Source organism: Topomyia yanbarensis, chromosome 3, assembly GCF_030247195.1.
Source record: "Topomyia yanbarensis strain Yona2022 chromosome 3, ASM3024719v1, whole genome shotgun sequence".
In the NCBI taxonomy this organism is placed as follows: domain Eukaryota; kingdom Metazoa; phylum Arthropoda; class Insecta; order Diptera; family Culicidae; genus Topomyia; species Topomyia yanbarensis.
This window is the reverse complement of record NC_080672.1, coordinates 221064769-221085216: the sequence shown is the minus strand read 5'-3', so window position 1 is coordinate 221085216 and position 20448 is coordinate 221064769. Positions and strand designations below refer to the sequence as shown.

The following is a 20448-nucleotide window of genomic DNA, read 5'->3' as shown; positions in this document are numbered from 1 at the left end:
GAATCCACTCAGAATTCCGAACCGGCTCCGGACTGGTTTGACTGGGGGGAGGTATAACCGTCAATTCAGTCGAACTCATCCGCTAAAAAACATGACGACAGTAGCGCACCTGGTGAAGATATTCCAACTACCTTCGAAACCGTTAGAGATTTTTACACAAGTTGAATGATGAAGATAACGTCTGTTCTCTGTGCCATAAACATATTTTCAGCGGCCTTCTGGTAACACACTTTTCTCCTGCAAACATTCTTCTAGGTTTCGGGATTTTTTAGACATAGTTTAAAATTCATCTACAAGTCAACCATAATGTCTCTTAGGGCTGATTTCTTCACTCTCACTTTGTGCTTAAGCCAGGTTTAAACGTACTGGTGAACCTGGTTTAAAAGTTAAGCGAGGGTGAAGAAATCGACCCTTAATTCATTACCTGATTTATGAATTTAGGATAATCTTTTTATTCTGGGTAAAGCAAATTTTTAAACTTTAATACTTAATACATGAAACTTTTCTTAAATCCTTAAGAATAAGAAAAATAGTTCTTGTAGCCATATAATAATTGTATACTTAACATTTACAACACTGCGAACTATATCTAATAGTCTTCAAGTTACTTTTAAAAATGAATTTCATTTTTTTATTTTACGTTTACGTTTAAAGTTAGGACATACTGAAATGTTACGCTTGAATTAGAAAAACTAGAAAATTTTAAATTTTGATATCCTACGAAATTAGTCTTATAACCGTGATACAATCGAGAAATATGAGTTGTTTCGAGTTTTGGTACAGTGATGACGAGAATGAAGATACTGATGATGATTCTTTGGAACGTTCAGTGGTGCGCTTAGAACGACGAAAAATACGAGATAAGAGTAATCCTTTAGATTTGCCTCATGACGCGTAAGTCTCTATTCATCTTTCATATAGGGTCGATATCCATTCCTTCGTTTTCTAATTAATTCCAGTTTTATTAAGTATTTCCGGATTTCCAAGGATCTATTTAGCTACTTGCTAAATATTGTTGAAAGCAAATTGGGTGGTACCATTGGATCTGCTTCGGTGTTACCAATCATTAAGTTATCAGCCGCATTGCGGTTCTTTGCTGAAGGTAGCTACCAAAAAGGAGTAGGAAACGATGTGTTCGTGGGGATGGCACAACCAACGCTATCAAGATCGTTGTCTTCTATAATTGATATATTTGAAACCGAAATTTGTGCTACTGCAATAAAATTTCCCACGGATGAAGCAGAAAGAAATGAAATTAAAATGGCATTCTACGAAAAAACTGGATTTCCAGGAATAATAGGGTGTGTCGACGGCACTCATGTGAAAATTGTTGCACCTAATTCGAACATTCAACATCTTTACTATAATCGAAAAGGCTTCCATAGTTTGAATGTTATGCTTGTAAGTTTTTGTAAGTTTTAAATAACAATCATAAAAAGTTCACTCCTATTTAAAAAGGTATGTGATCACAAACTGAGAATCCGCTACGTAGATGCAAACAATCCTGGTTCTAATCATGATTCCTTCATATGGAACAGTAGTCCTCTGGATACAATGTTGCATGAGATGTACCAAAACGGCGAACAAAATACCTGGCTGTTAGGTAGGAATACGCGCTAATGTATAATATATAATTACTAATTCACAATAAAATTTCGATTACAGGCGACGCCGGATATCCGCTGAAGCCCTATCTGATCACCCCTTTTCGATCTACTGAATCAAACTAAATTCAATGAAATACATTCAAAAGCAAGAATGACTATCGAACGAGCAATCGGAGTATTGAAAAATGTATTTCGATGTAGCTTAGGTGCTCGACAGTTACACTACAAACCGGAAAAGGCTGCAAAGATTGTAAATGTGTGCTGTGCATTACATAATTTGAGGCTTCGATTTAATGTGCCACTAGATGGTGAAGATTGGCAGCCCATTGAGAATGACGAACATGTTGATCCTGTAGTGGAAGATGAAAGTCACATGTCTGCCGATGATATTAGAAGAACAATTATGATGTCGATTATATAAAAGTCATTGCGTATTCCGTCAAATAACCAAACTTATATTAAGTTAGTTAAATAAAGAAAAATGTCTGAAATAATTTGTAGAGTAAATATTATAATGCAAATGTATTCATTAATTCAACATTAATCAAAAACTCTTCGACCAAGGATCAATAATCAATCAATCAATAACAGCATACAAGGTTTTCAGATCAGTGTCGGAGTGTGAAATATGACTGTTTTCCGATCGTACATATACTGCTCCCTAAAACCATACTTCCATCACACAGAGAACTGACACAACTCACACGCAGACGCATCCACATTTGCACACATGCATCACACACACGATTGTATACACACACATAATACAGTCACACATCACTACGACTGAAACTTACACAAGTTTAAAACAAAATTTTGTGTTTTTATAAATGATTACTTCAATATTTTTTATTTCATTTTAAGTTCATCACACGTTTTCTTTTATTTAATATTTGTTCTTCCCTCAAATGTTCGCTTGTTCCATCAACTCTAATTTCCTCTTTTTATAGTCGAGCACAGCCATTTTGTACTGGATGTACTCCGCGTGCTGCTTTTCTTTCATCAAATTTCTTTCTTTTTCCAGCTTCAATCGCTTCTCCTTTAAATAATAACATTTTCTGGAATATCTGGCTATATCCTTAACATTATCTTTAATATCCTTTAAGTATTCAGTCTGCGCCTTCAAAAATCCTTCTCGCTTATCCGACCTATGCTCGCGACGTTGCGTTATTGTTTCCTGCGTCTGGATGTCTTCGCCGATTTCCTCTTCAATCATCACATTTTCATCCGGATGAGATGCAAAGTCTCGATCGTGGTCGTTCACTACCGGAAGATTTTCTTCATCGGATGATTCAGGTGATACAGTGTTCTGTTCCGTAGGTCCTCCCAAAGACGTCGATGTGCTCGCAATCGGTTCAAGGCCATATACGCTGCCTGTTATAAAAAAATTGAGCACTCTTCAAATTGCACTATAATGAAATTTTATGTAATAATTACCTGTAGTGTTCACAGCAGTATCTAACGACAAAAGAGCGATCACCGACTCCTCACAAGATGAGAATTGCTGCATTTTATTTTTTCCTCCTCCTGTGGCTCGCGATTCATTGCGGTTGTGGGACAGTTTGCGTTTCGTTTTAAGCTTAAAATCTGTCCATACCTGCAATAAAAACTACCATTAGTATCACACAATAAATATTTATGCATGCTTACCTTTTGCCACTCCATCATTGAACGAGTCGGTGGGCCGAGGCTGTTTAGCTCCCTGCTTATGCGGTTCCACACCTCATTATACTTGGCCTTTGAAAAACAAGCAGCCTCTGCAAATTTTTGGCCCTTAGCCACAGCAGGTTGCTTCTCCATATGCTTCACTAAGCACTCGAACTGTTTTCTGTTCGTAACTTTCAACCTTGAAAAGAATGGAAAATTTTTCATCAATTTTCCTCATTTAATTTACGACGAAAATAAAAAATTTAATTAAAAAAAATTTGCAAATAAATTTTTCTTACGAACGAATTCTGAGCTCGTTTCAAATCGCAAATAAAAGGATAATCGATTAAATAACTCACCGTTTTGTCTCCATCCTTCTTTAAACACTATCGTAACCGAGAAAACCGACCGGATTTTGCTTTCGTAATTACCGGAAACGCAAACGATTTAAATGTTCGTACTACCTCGCATCTGTCACTTGGCTTACATGTATCGACTCTAAAAGTCACGGTGCATCGACTTTAGTCACTCAGTTACGACTGCAAGAATAAGGTGAGAGTTCATCGGTGTTCATCCGAAGTGACTTCTCTCACTGCATTCGCCTGTCAGAATCGCGCGACTCAAGTGAGTTGCGACGAGTCACCTCACTCGCCGCGCAGAATAGGGCCGCCAATTATTAGTTTCGTTCGAGTCGCGCGATTCGATCGACTTGGCTCGAGAATGGTGTTACCAGATGAATCAAAACTCGAACATCGTAACTGACATACGTCAACACGAAAATGTTTTGGTGTGTGTTCAAATCGTTAAACTGTCATTTACAAAAGCAAAACAAACCGGAATTATAAGGATTTGCTCAAAGATTTTCGTATTAATTTATTTTGTATTATTGGTAACGATTGCATACTTCGGCCGTAAATTCATCAATTTTAATTCTTATTTGTAATTAGTGTGCCGTATTGTTTGTATCCGTAAGTACCGTAGGAATTAACGTCAGAATTTAACGTGTTATCTTGCTCCAGCTAGCGGAATAATTTTTATATGAAGTTGAAATTTGTCCTCCTGTACTCCTGTTAGTGATTCGGTCGATAAGTTCCGTGTACAGTTTCACTTGTCATAGCGGTTGTAGTTTTTATTCATTCAGTAAATAATTTGGTCAACAGTAATTCTAAAGCATATTTTATATTACAAATATCGTGTTCGTGGCAGAGATTTTACTACGAGATTGCATTGTATAATACGAGGTGGTGGTCCAATATTTATATCGCTTCCAGAGTCGCTTTGTGTCCGTGGCGGGAATCATATGTGAACCTTTGAGGTTTTTGCGAAAAGTGCAATTGAGCTGAACTTACTAATGCTAACTTCGTTTTTGGAACCAGAACAGTGCAACTGTTTTTTGTATGGATTTTACAATCATTGGAGAAAATTCAAAAACGAAATCTACAAAAGATTGCCAACTAGACATCGTGAATAACTTAGGTTAAAGAGAATTTAAATTCATCAACTTCGCCTTCTATTCAAAAGGACTTCCCGGTCAATTCAATAATGCGCAGGACAATTACTTGGTAAGTGATTCTATTGACACAAAGAATCCTTCCTGATCGGGACTTGCGCTTATGATGAGCAATCTCCAAATTGTAAAGTTAACATCAGTAAAAATGTCAACTTCGTACAATGTATTAAACTTTCTCGATTATTTGTTGGTATGATAATTCATATCATATTTCGTTCAATTTCTCTATAAGGAACAATTCATAAATTATGTAAAGCGTTTAGGGGGTGGGGGAGTAAGCTAGATCGTTACGTAACATGTTTTTACTGAACAAAAAAAAATTTCGAAGAATTTGTTACGTAATAGGGGAGGGGGATAGAGAAATTTGTGACAATTTGTTACATGGGGAGGGAGGAGTCAATTTTGGGCAATCTTCGCGTTACGTAATTGGTGAATGGTCCCTAAGTATGTTTGGCCGCACATAGTAATGTTTTTCAACAATAAGGGCTGATTTCTTCACCCTCGCTTTACTTTTAAACCAGGTTCACCAGTACGTTCAAACCTGGTTTAAGCGATAAGCGAGGGTGAAGAAATCGGCCCTAAATCCATCATAGTAAAGTTTACGCCGTTTAACATGTATACCATAAATTTATCTTATCAACAGTTTGCACAATTCGGGACAGCAGTTTAATCAAAGACAAATGAATTAATCGAGCCAAGTCAAGACTGATACTATCGTTTGAAAGAAACTAAAGAAGTAAAATGGAATCAGTGATGTTGGGATGTTTGGCCGAGGAAGAGGCGCCAATACGATTGATACGACGAAATTTAAGAAATAATTTGAAATTAATGGATCTTCCTGACCAGTTGTGAGTATACTGTAAACTTAAATACCAATAGCAATACAGTCATGGTTCGCTGGTTGAACCTATAGATTCTATGGGTTTTCTGTAACAACAAGCTTTTTAAATATTATCCATTAAATTTCTCAGCACGTAACTGATAATTTTCAATTTAATTTCAGATTTGTGAAGCATTTTCGTTTATCTAAAAGCGCGTTTCAATACGTCCTTCGAGAAATTGAAAACGATTTCCCGTCTACTAGAAAAACTGGTCTCTCTCCAATGGAAAAATTAGCCGCAACTCTTCGGTTTTTAGCAGAGGGTAGCTATCAGCACGGAACTGGACAAGACTTCAACGTGGCTCTGTCGCAGTCAACATTCTCTAAAGTTCTTGCTGAAACGCTCTTAATAATGGAACGTAGACTCTGCCCAGCATGGATATCGCTTGAGATGACGGAAGAAGAGAAACGCCAAGCAAAAATATATTTCTATGAAAAATCTGAAATTCCAGGCATCATTATGTGCGTGGATGGAACACACGTAAAAATAATTCCCCCGGCGAAAGATAGAAACTTATATTACAATAGGAAAGGATATTATAGTTTAAACGCATTAGTCGTAAGTATGACGTAAAGTTGATAGAGAATTACAGTCGAGTGAGCAGCCAATATATGCAGAATTGTCCAATATTCTATTTAATTTTCTTTATGCATAGGGTCCCAGTTAAGCTCAGCCGGGAATGAACCGGAATTCCGGCTGGCTCCAGTTCGTGTTCCGACTACAGTGACACAACCGATTCTAGTCCAGATCGCTAATTGCAAACAGCAAGAAGACAACATTGAACTGATGCTAATTAAGCTATTTAAGTGTGTTTAAATAGTGATCCCCTTACGCACATAAGATTAGCTTTTCTAGGCAATACTCCCACGGTCGGCGGTGTAGAGTTCAAATTGCTTTTGAATAGACAACATAGAATATACTCGGTAGCCGGCTACCCCGAGTTTAAAAAGAACCAAAAACTAAACAAGATCTATTCTTTTTCGAGTGATCATGTACTCAAAGACTAGCTAAACAAATACCTAATAAACTATGCTTTACAGATCGCATCGCTAGCTTGGAGCGAATCCTAGACGTTACACCCATCCAAACTACCACTCCGCAACACCTATAGAAGAGCCTGATGAATCGTCTACCTTCCGTTAAGTAGGTAGAGCCTCAACACTTTCCGTCTACCTTATCCTTTATCCTTGTCCATGAACGATGGAGATGAGGGCGGCCGGCAATGATGGCTATCATACTGTTGAGGTTTTAATATGGGTCGGATTGGTATGCATTCCTACATACCACTTCCAAAGCAACTCTTATTAGGAAATCAGCAGTCAAACATGATGAAGTTAGTGTGCAATCCGTCAAAATCATCATCACAACGCAACGCAACGCACGTGCTCTAGCGTCGACACGTTGCTCATCAAGTTCGTGTCTGAAACGCCATTGAATATAGGTGCAAGGTGTACTAAGAATGCAATAGACAATTCCACAATTTTATTGAACAAAACCTGCCATGGAATCATAGGTTGAAGAAACGAGAAAGGCACAATTGCATCACTAGGTGGATTAAAACTGTTTTTGTGAGAGAAATAACACAGTTATTAGAATACAACAAATCAACGCATGTATGTATATCAATACAAGCCCCACTCTTTTCCCAATTTCTCTCGACACTACTATTATGCTGTAGTAAAACATCATTAAAAAATTTGTGTTGACGTCGGTTTGAATATTGATTCTAATTCAAGAACAATCAACTTATTGTGGACCTTGTAATCATAATTTGTCACCCTATCTAATAAGATCAATAAGGAAACTTCAATATCTTATAAGAGAAACACCAAAACGATACATACAAATATTCTATTTGATTCCATCAAATTACACAAATAGGCCAAAACATCATTAAACAAATATTTATGTTCAAATACTCCTGCGCTGATATGCAATTTTCATTTTGCACTCTATTATCACAGTCATGTCACCTAGAGACTAGAAGAAAATTTCTTTTTAGTCACTAGGTGACGTGACCGTGAGAAAAGGGCCTCCTGATCTAATTAAAATTGCAGCATATGGCGACACCTTTCACATGAACGTAGATACATAATACTCTTCTACCAGCTAATGGCCTTTTCGGTTACACACAGCCATTCATATGGCCAACTGTAACGATTGGTTTACTGAAATAAGTTTCAGAGTATTTATACGTAACATTTCTAAACATCTAAGCAGCATCGATGAATTTTCGTTTCGTGGGTAATACAAAGTTGGAACACCTGAATGCTTAAGTATCATTAATGTAGGCCAATTGCATCTCAATGATTTGCTGTTTTAGTTGCAGCTTATCTTTTAATGATTTTTCAACAGCGGCATTGTGACGTCGTTGTTCTTCCAGTTCTGACTTTTTGGATTCATCGATGCTGCTTAAAGTTTTGTATATTCTTCTGACATTGTATCCGAAATCATCCATTCTGTTATTGATCGCTGTCAAAGTAGATACCACGGTTTGGTGGTGTTTTTTTTGTTCATTGATCTGTTCTTCGAGCAGATCGATCGCTGTTCTTTTGGATTTCTTGGGTTTTGGAAGACTCCGGATGACATCATCGTCCGAATCAGCGATGCGATTGTTCAAGTCGCTGATCACATCAAGTGTCTCGTTGCTCTGTCCAGATGCATCTATTGTGTGATCATCTTCCCGAAATTCGCATGACGGTGTACCAAACGAGATTGCATGCTGTACACCTTCAACAGTTGCTCGTAGTCCAGTCAAACAAACTGCTTGTTCTTCTAAGTCCGACAACTCAATCAGTTTGTTTGGTCCGCCGCCAGTAGCCCGCAACTCCTTGACATTGTGCGCGAGTTTTTTCTTAAGATTTGATTTGTAATCAAACCATACCTAAAATGTATAATTATGTAAAATAAATCGTTAGGTTAGGAAAAACCAATGATATTCTTAATTTGCATATAAAAATAGCAATCGATCCATCTTTCAGAAATTTTGTCAGGCGTTTAATTTTACATGTGCCCTTATTTAGCAAAGTATCAAAAATGTGTACTGTTTTAATTATTGTTCCAGAAGAGAAGTATTTCGGTAGATTTAGGAATATCTGAACAATTTATGAGGTATCTCAGCGGAAGAAAGAATAGAAATATGAAAGCGATTATTTTGTTTCGAATGATGACAACATTTGAGAAACTGTCGCAAACATCGCACTTTTCCACAATAAACTTACCTTTTTCCAGCCTGTTGAATCTTTAATAGGCGGTCCCATACTGTTTAACTCAGTCGCAAGAGTACTCCAGAAAGGAGCCACATTCCCTTTGGAGAATCCTTTTGCCACATCCGGCCTTGTCTCCAGAAGCGCTATCATTCGTGAGAACTGCCGTTTAGATGTGCTTTTCGTTTTTGCTGATTCCCTGTAAAATATAATACGATTAGTTCCTATATTAGATTTTTTTTATTTGTAAAAAACTACCCGAACGAAAATTTGTTACTTACATTTTAAATCCGCAACCAAACAATCTCGGATCCACATACGAGTGAAAACTCCGTTCGAGCGTAATAGAAAATTACGTTGACGTTTGAATCGAGCGATGTTCGAAAAACGGATTCATTCGATCGAAACCGATAATGCAAATTGGTCGATTCGATCGTAATGATTCGAAACGTCGTAATCAAGAATAAGGGTGATTGTCATCTTTCGTTTTATATCGTGTGTGTTGTATGTTGTGTGTTCATCATGGCCATGATTTCACTAACCTGCGCAGGATTTTATGATGTCGGTCATGCTGTCCTTTCACCGATCGGGGGATGCTCATACGGCGTGCGATGATTTCAGCGTGGCAGTGGCGTGGTAAGGAAGCCACCGACCAGGGGGGCGATGCTTCAAGATTCAATGTCGACGGACGAAAAAGCGTCAGTTGGACGCTATGGTCCAACGTCAATCGAATTAGATTTCTTATATAAGTAAAATGAATTCTACAAGCATTACCTTTTATTAATTTCTACAAACTCACAAGAGCAGAGCGTTCGCCACTTGTGGTATAAATTCCGAAAACTGTTTAAATAGAGAACACAACTTTTAATTTAACCACTTCTAATTTACTGGATTTTAATAAATTTTAAGTTAAATTTTAAAAAGATTTTAAGTACACTCAAAATAATCCACACGTTAATGCTACGTGAAAACATATGTGGTTTTCATCCATCGCACTTTTCAGTTAACACTTACGTGGATCACAGGTAAAGCAAAATGAACTCATGAACTTCATAGGAGTTTTTTTCGTAATACTTACGTGACTTTTCACGTAGCATCTACAAGATATTTTAATAGAACCTACATGATGTTACTGTAATATTTATTAAAAAACACGGGGAACTTATTCCACCAGTGTTTCACGTAATACGTGATTTTTCCGGTAACTTTTACGAAGTATTTTTATAGAAGTTACATTTTGTACGGGTAAATTTTATCAATGAATATATGAAAAGTATGTGTTTTTGTAGTAAAATTTACCTTTTGTGATATGTGAAAATTTATTGAGTTATTTATTATTCTGGTTGCAGTTGAAAATCGAAATATAATACTTAATACGCATTTCATTCATCTCCTATTTTCACCATGCGCACTAGTGAGCATTGTTTGCATGCGAATAATACTCACTAGTTCCTCCTCAGTGCGCACGCTGTAAGTAGTATATAAATGAAAAGTGCAAGTACAATATTTCGATTTTCAACTGCAACTAGAATAAAATAACTGCATTATTTTCCAAATAATTTATAAATTGTAAAATTCTTATTGGAAAATTGTTCAACTAATAGACCTAAATAATGTAAAAAAGACATCAAACTAGCATATAAAACTTTATTATAACATTTATTCTCTCTAAATAAACAGCATTGTGTTTACACTATTTTATTGAACAATATATTATATCAACAAGGCTATCTTTAAATCCATAAACAATGCTATCCATGAATAGGTTCACTGTTAAGACCACTTCTGACATAATTCAGATTAATAGTATACAGAGGTAAAAACGTTTTAGTAATTTATTGCCAACAAAAATGTCAATATAACGGTAAAACATGTTTGTTTCGAAATATTAATGTATGATAGTTTATCTCTATATGTTTTTCAAAATTATTCCTATATTCTTTTGGCTGTTTCAGACTCCTCGCAAAACGAGTATTTTGAATCTTTCGTACATCGTTATTGTTAATGATTGGTTTCCATTGATCTTTTTTTCGCCCTATAAATTGTACGCTAGCATGTTGCCTAAAACACAACTCACCGTCACTGGCGCGGTTCTCTAAATTTTCTCTTGCAATGATAAACCCACCATTGTAATTCCGGCGTATTCGTAACCCGGTACATTACCAATACCGCGCTCGTCTTCTAACTACTGTCCCCGATCCTCTACATATCAATTGGATCTTAATACAGTAACTCCGGTATCAGTGACAATCTGGATTTTTCCAAGGTAGTATACTGCCGCTAGAAGCATAACTGTCCCATGTGCTATGGGAATCCCTATACACATGGGACAATTATGCTTCTAGCGGCAGTATATGGGATTATAATTATTTCCTGATTAATTGCTGAGAATGCGTCGGTTGACAACAACAGCTGATTCAAACTGCGTCTCGGTATCCCGTTTCAGTAGATGAATGATGTGTATCAAAATGCTCTCTATTCTTAGTTGAGGTCTGGGATATCTAGAAGAATGAAAAGACAGTGATTATTGCGCAAATACCAAACAATAACAATTTCGAATTAAATCGCATAAAATTTAGCTTGACATTCTAATAAATCACAACCAATAAATATAACTAAAATTAAGCTATGCCGAATGCATTATTTTAGTGTTATTCGAGTATTACAATTCTGAAAGCTCATTGATCAATAGAAAAAAAATATAATTTAAGTTTAAATTCTTTTAAAGCACTGTGCTGTATGAAAAACAAATCGTGTGCCTCGACAGTCAGTACAAAATAAAACCTGTTTTAATCCACCTAGCGATGTAATTGTACCTTTTTCATTTAGCCAATAACTGGTTGTTTAATATAATTGTGAAAATGTATTCATCTAAAGACAATATGATCTTAGCAATATGTACGAGAGTCGCTCGCGATCAATTTCCGATAATTCGAAACGAGCAATTTAAACTCCGAACAGCTGACCATCGGGAGTATTGATTCATATTAACACTTCCATGATCATTTCCAAAGTTTGCAGTACAAAGCAAGCGTACAAAAAGTATAAAAGATATCCCAAATGAATGTGAAGAAATTCACTGTGAAATGATAATGACAAGTTGGCATCTCAACTCTTCCTATTAGACACGTTTCCATAATTAGTTAAATGCCAAATTGCAAACGACATGTTTATTATGGGTAATAAATATAATAAACCCAACGACAAGGGCGCTTGATCCATCGGCGGCCCAGAAGAAGAATGGATGGAAGAAGAGCAATACTGGCAAAGACCGACTGCCACATCAGCGGTTCAAACTCGAAAGAAAGACGCAGAGTACTGCACTGGATGATTTTGAAGAAAGGGCCATGAGTGCAATTTTTCGAAGCTTCCGATGACCCTACATTTTTTGACAGAGTGAAGTTCTGGAGTGTTGAAATGTTTACCGCTGCTTAGGAAAGCAAAAGTAGTACAAAGCTAGTATCAGACCTTCATGAGACCTCAAGAAGTCAGTTTTAGAGATATTCGTCAATGTAAATTTGTCGGTAAACGGTTCCAGATTTAATAAAAAACTGGCTTATTTTGACACACCTACAGATCGCTTGCCACACAAAAAACTTTTTGTGCTATTCGATAGCTTAATTTAAGGCCAATTCAAGAAGTTTCCTACTTGAAAGTTTTTTTTAAATACGGTTTTCAAACCAAAGCTGTTACTTAGTATAGAACTGGACTTCATCCTTCACGGCTGTTGTACAACTGCCAGAAAAAACCTAAAACGTTGGTACACAATCGAGAATAGCGCATCAGAAAAGAGGGGCCGGCATAGCGTAGTTGGTAAATCAATTGCCTTGTACGCAGCTCACCTGGATTCAAGTCCCAACCCCGCACATAAGGTTAGAGATTTTTCTAACCCGGAGAGGTGATCTATAATCAAAACAAAAAAAGAATCAGAAAAGATGACTATATGACTATAACTTCGCAACCAAAAGTCAAATCTGGATGAAATTCAACAGCAGTCAATGGGACTATTGTATTTATCATTTGAAGGCAAGTTTGTAAAAATCAGTCAAAAATTTCTTGATAAATAGGTATGACATTAACTTTGGAACTTGGCAAGTTCCCCGGGGTTTTCAAAAACCGTCATAGGTGGCCAATATAGTCAAAGCTACTTTGATTGGTCTTTAGTGATTTTGCAGACCACACCCTTCAACCCGTAACTCCGGAACCGGAGGTAGGATCGATCGGTTCAGCCATCACTGAGAAAATTAAGTGGCATTTTTTGACAAACATACACATAGACATTTAGCGGTCTAGCCGAACTGAATTGAATGGTATATAGTTAACTTGGATGCTTATGCTACAGAATTTGCAAAGTTAAATGCAGATGAAGCACTCTGATAGTCGACACTAATCTGACAAAGCATGAATACTTATTAATTCGAGAATTAATTATGGAAAGACGTCTTGTAATACAGTGGAGACCCGCTTTTATCAGCCCCTTGATGAATTTTAGGCTGATAAAACGGGGACATATATTTTTCTTTCTTTCTAATAAACAGAAGCTCTTATAGTACTTTTCCTTAGTCCCTAGATATAGCCTCATAACCCTTTTTGATTATTTAGTTAAAATTTCCCTTAAAGAGGTCTGACAGAGCAAAATTTAAAAAAAAATCAAAATGTTTATTTTTCCATCTTTCGGATCTCTAAAATAAGAAAAATATGCTCAAGAAAGGATTTACTCGAATTCAACTTGGTTCGTCTGCTAGAGCCCATCAAACTACTAACTATCAATTTTCATATGATGCTGACAAAAACGGGTCAAAAGGCTGACAAAATCGGGGGGCTGATAAAATCGGGTCTTCACTGTATTTGGCTAGATTACAAGTGTTTTTTCTAAAGATAAGTGTTATACCTAAAACGAAACCACAGCTAAGCTCAATCGAATTAAAGCTATCTTGAACACACAAGTAATAAAATTGCCGATTAAAATCAACAAACAATATACGAGTTGATTGGTGAAAGTCATAGTAAGAATCCGCAAGAACCGAATTGACGATAATGTAATCGGTTCTGATTGGTGTCCATCGCCAACTTTTGGCAAAACAAATATCATGAAATATGTGAAAGAATCAATTTATCGGTCAATCGGTCAAGAATTCGCTGGGAAATAAGCGTGACATTAACTTGGAACTTGGTATGCTCCCCGGGGGCACCAAGAATCGTCATAGGCGGCCAATGTGGTCAAAGCTACTTTTATTGGTCATTAGTGATCTAGACCAGCAAATCCAACTAATTTTACACCCATTCTAATATGTACTACATCGTTTGTGCATCATGGTGGTACCAGTTTATATGCAAATTTGCTATGTGATCGCACTCATCAAGCCGTAACTCCGGAACCGGAAGTCCGATCGACAAAAAATTCAATAGCAGCTTATGGGAGCTTATACCGTTCATTTGAAACTAAGTTTGAGCAATTTGGTTCAGCCATCTCCGAGAAAAGTGAGTGAGATTAGAAAATATATACACACATACAGACATTTGCCGATCTCGACGAACTGAGTCGGATGGTGTATGAGGCTCGGCCCTCCGGGCCTCTGCTAATAAGCCGACTTTCCGAGTAATTGCATATCCTTTCTATTGAGAAAGGCAAAAATCACATTTTATATAACATCATTCTCTCGCTTTGGACCCATCTGCTGATTGTTTGACTGAGTAATGAGTAAACGATGTTTCTATTATCTATAGTTAAGATATATTTAACCACTCTGTGAGGGTTCTGAAGTGACCATTAGTGATCCTGATTTTTAATGATAAAAAAATCGATGGTAATTGTTTACTTTAGATACTTTCCTCCTCTGTGACCGGAAACATGTTTGACTTTTAGAAATATGCTAGTTTGTTGTAGATTCATGAAAAAGGGACGGAAAGCGAAAATTACAATTCATTAATAAACTTAAAAAATAAGTTGTGTTTTCTAACTTTGCTCACAGTGTTCTTGTGCTCCCGAAAGTGAGGTTGTGTGCGAAGTTAGCATAATGACACATAGCCGCGTCCAAGGATCTAAGGTCCAACCTGTGGTCCACTCGTTTGTCCTTTATACTCAGGCATAGGGGCTATGGCAAGTTTAAGTCGATAGCACTTACAAAAACTCCGGAACCGGAAGTGCGATCAACAAAAAATTCAATAGCAGTTTATGGGAGCCACCTTTCATTAGAAACTAAGTTTGAGCGATTTGGTTCTGAGCACTGAGAAAATGAGTGAGATTAGAAAATATATACGCACATACACACATACAAACATTTGCCGACCTCGACGAACTGAGTCGAATGGTATATGAATGGTATATGGCAATGACAAAGTTTCGTTTAGTTACAGTAGTACATATTTCTAAAGCATAGCATATTTCTAAAAGAAAAACATGTTTTCCGCTTACAGGGGAAGCCAAATCGATTATTACCACCCTTGCGATTCAAAATGTTCATTTTAAGCTAAATAATTATTATTCAAATAACACTATGTATAAATGAGGGCCTCTCCTTGTTTACCTTAGATTTCGCTTATTACAGTTCCATCATACAATTTTGCCAGCACATATCGAAATATTATGATCTCGATTCACATATTATACAAGGTTTAAGGAAGCAATCGGAAAGAAAAGAAAACGGTCGTTATAATATAAATAAAAGGAAAGTATATAACAAAAGCTCTCATTCGCACAAAAGACCTTTTGAAAAATAATGCTGAATTTGTGGTACCACCAGTTTTACTAACCTGTTCACCACGGTATACAACGTATTCAGGAAAGTGCGACTCACCAGCCGAGGGTCGTCCGATGACGGAGTTGTCCCTAGGTAGCGCACGCGCCATCTTCATTACACTGAACTGCAGGAACGATTTGCCTAGTGCCACTCGGCAGAGCAGCAATTTTCTGATGATAAATAAGCAGCGTTATTGGAAATGAACTCACTTGGACCAATTATTAATGCAACGCTAGTTACCTATGACACTGATAGCACGATTATCCTTATGCGCCACCGATTCCGAAAACATACTGGTTCTGCACTTTCTGCACGATGGCATTGATAAAGGATGACCCATGAAACAGAATTCATTCGCTCGCTTGGCGACCGTTTTCTTTCGAGATTTCCTTGCGAGGGTGGACGTATCGCTCCCATAGTTTTAGATTCTGCACTTTTTGCACCTACAATCATATGCATTATGTACTGTAGGCCAGTACTTAATTTCTTCACCTACTCTGACAATGTAGTATCGGGTGAAAATAGCGCCAGCGTGACCGTTATCTTGGTGCTCTTATAGTGGCTTGCATTTCTTTTTTGACGGCAAAAAACTCTTACTCATCGGTAAGCAGATCAACCAGAACAGTACTCGGATTTGGAGTTAGGCAATCCATGAGACGTTTCTGATCAGCTGATTATTTCTTGTTTACTTATTCTGACGTTACTCCGAGGGGTGCGACGTCCGACAATATCGTTGATTCGATCCAACATCAAACGAATCGGACTAACAAAGTTGTTTGTCGGACGAGTTTTTCTGTTCGCAGGAGTAGACTTGTTGACAGAACCCACCGCTGAATTGTCAAACCAACGTCTAATGGATTGCCTAGTTAATCCCAGACAATTATTTGTTTGATGATTCATGTTATCGTTATGTCGTACGCAAAGTAGCAATTCCTTTCAGTATCATATGACAAAAACCGTACGTCGAGACACCAACCTGTTTCAGATCTTCGTGGCCAATTTTAATCCGTTCTCGCTCGACCAGTGCAATTAAATGTTTCAGCTGTAGTCTAATAAGGCAAGCGGACTCGGATGATTCGATTGATACCACATTTTAGACGATAGATACTTGACGCTTTCCGCAGTTGCCAAATCCAAACTAGTTTTGCCTTCCTGGTTTTTCATGAACAGATCGGCACCGTAAGCGAACAGTATCAAACGTTTAGAATGTTTTTGATGAATTGGTGAGCAATGGTATTGTTACGAGTAATGTACAGCTGAATTCGACCTTTGTGGGCCGCTTCGTGCAATGGGGTCTAGCCCCATTTGTTCTTTAGCATTAACCGCAGTGTTTGATAAGCAAAGCAGCTATATCCAAATATCCATATGAAGAATCAAACCTCCCTTGTCGTGCGTTTACATCAGCGCAATGTTGCAGGAGATACTCGACCACTTTTAGATTATTGTAACCAGCTGTAAACAATGAATTTAGCAAATCGAATTGAATAATCTCCAAAATCAAGAAACTAACCAGCTAAATGGAGTGGAGTCGAATTTCTGCCTTAAGCATCCCGACAGTTGAACACGAGCCAGGTTGCTCTTCTTCACTGCATCTAAAACCACTGTCGTATCACGTAGTAGATCCGCAACATCTTGGTTACCTTCACGCACTAAATCTAAATGCTGTATAAAATAATAATTTCCATTAAACTTAAATTTGCAGTGCTTACACATGATAGAAACTTGTATGATGCTTAACTCGAGTTCATCTAGATCTAAGACATCTAGATAACCGGGAGCTATGCATCATACAAGTTACTACTGATTTTTTTTTATTGAGAAACAAAATACGAAGTTACGTAGCGTTCCGTTCCGAGGCGCAGCTCAACTGGAATAACATTTGGTTTGCTGCGTTCTTTGTTTACTTGGCTGATCAGTTGTTCTTTAGAAAACCTGTGAACAGCCAAGTAAACAAAGAGCGCAACATATGTCATTTCGGTCTAGCTGGGCCTCAGAAAGTAACACAGTGTATTTTGCTTCATTCGTTTATAAAATCATATTCTATACAAACATGTCGAATGGTCCTAAAAGCAAACGAGAGCCTCTCATTGTTTACGTTCTCTTTCGATTATTACAGCGTCATTATAAAACTTTCTAATATTGTTTCAGTATATATCAAAAGACTGATTTCGACTAGCATATTTTACTAAGCATTAAGCAACAAACATATAAGCAGCCGAGTTATTGACCGAAGAGGAAGTAAAAGATAAACTGTCATTTTCATTTAAAACCTTTTGACATGTTTGGCTAGATACATAGCCAGCGTAATATCTCACCTTAATATTGTCGCGCTTATAATAAAATCTCACATTGCGGGCGTCTGAATGGCGCATCAAATATAGCCGCAGTTGCTCCGCAAGCCGATTTCAGTGGAGCCACTAGACAATGAGACAGTCGAATATAAGCGAACTATAGGAGTGATAATCAGTCTCAATTGCAAATGAATGTAGAGGATCTTCTCTTGCAATGTTTGTTTATTTTTCTACTAGCTTTGTGCTTTTCAAAACTTCAAAGAAAAAGCTGCCCATGAATTTATATAGGCGGCTGTCACGCGTCCATCTGGATAGAGCTTTCATATAATCGTATATCGAGCGATTATCCTGCAAAGCACAATAAACAATTTTATAATCTCATATTTACCATTGGCGGCCGCTTCGTGTAACGGAGTAAATTTCCATCAATCGGCTACATTTGCGTTTGCTCCATGTTTTACTAGCAGTTCGGTCAATTCGTAGTGCCCATAGGAACAGGCATTGTGCAGCGAAACAAGCCCACCTTTGTCGGAAGTGTGAGCTGCACTGTGCTCCAGAAGAAACTCCACTACTGGAACACGATTATAGCCAGCAGCAAAGTGAATAGGAGTGGAATGTCTCCCATCTAGATCACGACAATTGATGGTCATCGGATGAGAGAGCACAATCTGTCGAACCGTACCCAGATCACCGGCTTTAGCCGTTTTCAAGAGTTGGCACTCTAGATCGACTGGGTCTGGCGGCGGATTCACACGTAGCTAACTGGGCTACAGTGTAACCCTGCAGGGATACAATGCTGGTATCGATGTTGTACGACAGAAACATTCGACAGGCTTGAATGTTATCCTCTAGCGCATCTCTGTAGCGTTGTTTTACAGCATCCAGCGAGCGCATCTACCTTGGCACCGTGACGCAGAAGCACATCCATATCTCATAATCTGAATTATCAGTTGTAATGTGCAGCGGTATTAAAAATCTATTTTTCGCGTTCAACTAAGCACCTTCACGAATCAAAATTTTGAGAACTTGTTTTCGCGTCGGGTACACCGAGCTACTGCGTGTAATGGTGTCATCACTGTACAGGTGTACAACGTAAACATTATCGGTTATGAGGGCCATTCAGTCGCTGAATTTGAAAGTTTGCATTCAATATGTTGCAATATCTTATAGTTTAAACTACTCGCGTATAATTTTGTCCTCCAGTTCCCGCGTCGGGGCCGAATCTGTTATGGCAGTTTAGTAGCGTCGGATCAGCTCCCCCGACATGCAGCAGACTGCATACTCCGACACTGCTTTTGGATGCCGCGTCGTGAAACTGAGTGAAAGCACAGAGATCATTGGCATTAACGTTGCCACGATTTTTGATCAACAGTTCGGTCATTTCAAAGACAATAGACATAGGCATTGTGCAAGGGAACCACTTTTGTCCTTGGCACGAACGTCGGCATCATGCTGCAGCAGAATCTGCACGACCCGTATACGATTGTAACCGGCATCCAGATCAAGTGGGTGGTTTTGCGCTAGTCACTTGCATGACAATTTACATGCAGCGGTGTCAATAGTTCCAACACACGCTCTTCCGATCCACTTCCAACAGTTCCTACTTTCTGTACTCAGTACGGAGCTGCAATGCAAATATCTAGCTTTCCCTTGAATGTAATTCCAATTGTCTCTAATGTTCGGTTTGGCATCGGCTTCCAGCAACAGACGTACGCCGTCGGTGAGCCCGAAAGAGTAGGCGTTGTGCAGCGGGTACACCCCGTCATCAAGGGCTTGAATCGATGCACCGTTGGTGAGATCCGACGACCAATTCTCGGCAACTATAACCTAAGGATGGAGATACGAAGTCGAATTTAGTGATTCTGATTCTTTGATACACGATATACACAGACAAGTAATATTAACTATATCATTAACGAAATGAAACCGATTGAATCTTACCTTTGAAATCAGAGTAACGTTGTTTTCCTATTTCAGCGATTCCTGCTGTATTATCTGCTCCTTTGATTCACTTTTTTCTTAATAATTTTCCTTTTGGTTGTTCGGCAAGTAAGTAAGCGAAACAGCTTCGTACTTCAACAAGCGCCATTTTGCTTTCATGCATTACCTGCCTTACAGAATGAACGCAATACGTTTCTGTCCAAATGAATTTAAGAGAGTATGTGATTTTCACGTAAGAGTTATGCGGCAATTCAATGAAAGTTACGAGCGTTTCATTTCATATTTATTAGTTGTACGGTGATTGTTACCGTTGTCAGATAAACTGAAATTAAATAGCATTTTCTTGAATTTAAGTGATGTTTCACGTAGCTTTAACGTGTGGATTATTTTTAGTGTATTTAAATACCGCACCTTGAACTAATAAAAAGAAAAAAACCAGAGCACAATGACTGGCTTCTACTCTCTAACCGACGTACTTTACAAATGAACGATTTAGTAGAAATTCAGTGCCTTAGAAAATACTTCGTCATTGACTTTGACGTTTACTAACATACACGCTCGTAAAAAGTAACTCAAAATTGAGTTTAATCCCACCCATTTCCAGATAAAGTGGAACAACCCTTAA

At 37.8% G+C, this 20448-nt stretch overlaps 2 protein-coding genes, 1 long non-coding RNA gene and 2 pseudogenes across 3 annotated transcripts; 2 read left to right on the top strand and 3 right to left on the bottom strand.

The window, feature by feature from the left end:
* Positions 1-757: 757 nt before the first annotated feature.
* Positions 758-2042, top strand: LOC131690655 (putative nuclease HARBI1; annotated as a pseudogene).
* Positions 2043-2511: 469 nt separating this feature from the next.
* On the bottom strand, positions 2512-3627 carry LOC131687675 (uncharacterized). Its single transcript, XM_058971772.1, has 4 exons — positions 3614-3627; positions 3258-3453; positions 3045-3204; positions 2512-2981 (listed from the first exon to the last, which is right to left on the bottom strand). The coding sequence occupies exons 1-4, from the start codon at positions 3625-3627 to the stop codon at positions 2512-2514; spliced, it is 840 nt and encodes a 279-aa protein (XP_058827755.1).
* Positions 3628-4004: 377 nt separating this feature from the next.
* LOC131690665 (uncharacterized) lies at positions 4005-7933 on the top strand. The gene is made up of 3 exons (XR_009305609.1): positions 4005-4222; positions 5408-5612; positions 5768-7933. It is a non-coding gene; the product is annotated as an uncharacterized LOC131690665 (long non-coding RNA).
* On the bottom strand, positions 7787-9074 carry LOC131690657 (uncharacterized). Its single transcript, XM_058976589.1, has 2 exons — positions 8867-9074; positions 7787-8529 (listed from the first exon to the last, which is right to left on the bottom strand). The coding sequence occupies exons 1-2, from the start codon at positions 9002-9004 to the stop codon at positions 7918-7920; spliced, it is 750 nt and encodes a 249-aa protein (XP_058832572.1). The 5' UTR covers positions 9005-9074; the 3' UTR covers positions 7787-7917.
* A 1417-nt stretch (positions 9075-10491) lies between these two features.
* Positions 10492-19971, bottom strand: LOC131687674 (poly [ADP-ribose] polymerase tankyrase-like; annotated as a pseudogene).
* Positions 19972-20448: the final 477 nt, after the last annotated feature.

Coding starts and splice junctions, on each gene's coding strand:
- LOC131687675 (XM_058971772.1), bottom strand. Junction 3,205..3,257: donor CAATGATGGAGTGGCAAAAG/GTAAGCATGCAT, acceptor TTTTTATTGCAG/GTATGGACAGATTTTAAGCT. Junction 2,982..3,044: donor TACTGCTGTGAACACTACAG/GTAATTATTACA, acceptor TTTTTATAACAG/GCAGCGTATATGGCCTTGAA.
- LOC131690657 (XM_058976589.1), bottom strand. CDS start 9,004: ATGATAGCGCTTCTGGAGACAAGGCCGGATGTGGCAAAAGGATTCTCC. Junction 8,530..8,866: donor ATTCAACAGGCTGGAAAAAG/GTAAGTTTATTG, acceptor TATACATTTTAG/GTATGGTTTGATTACAAATC.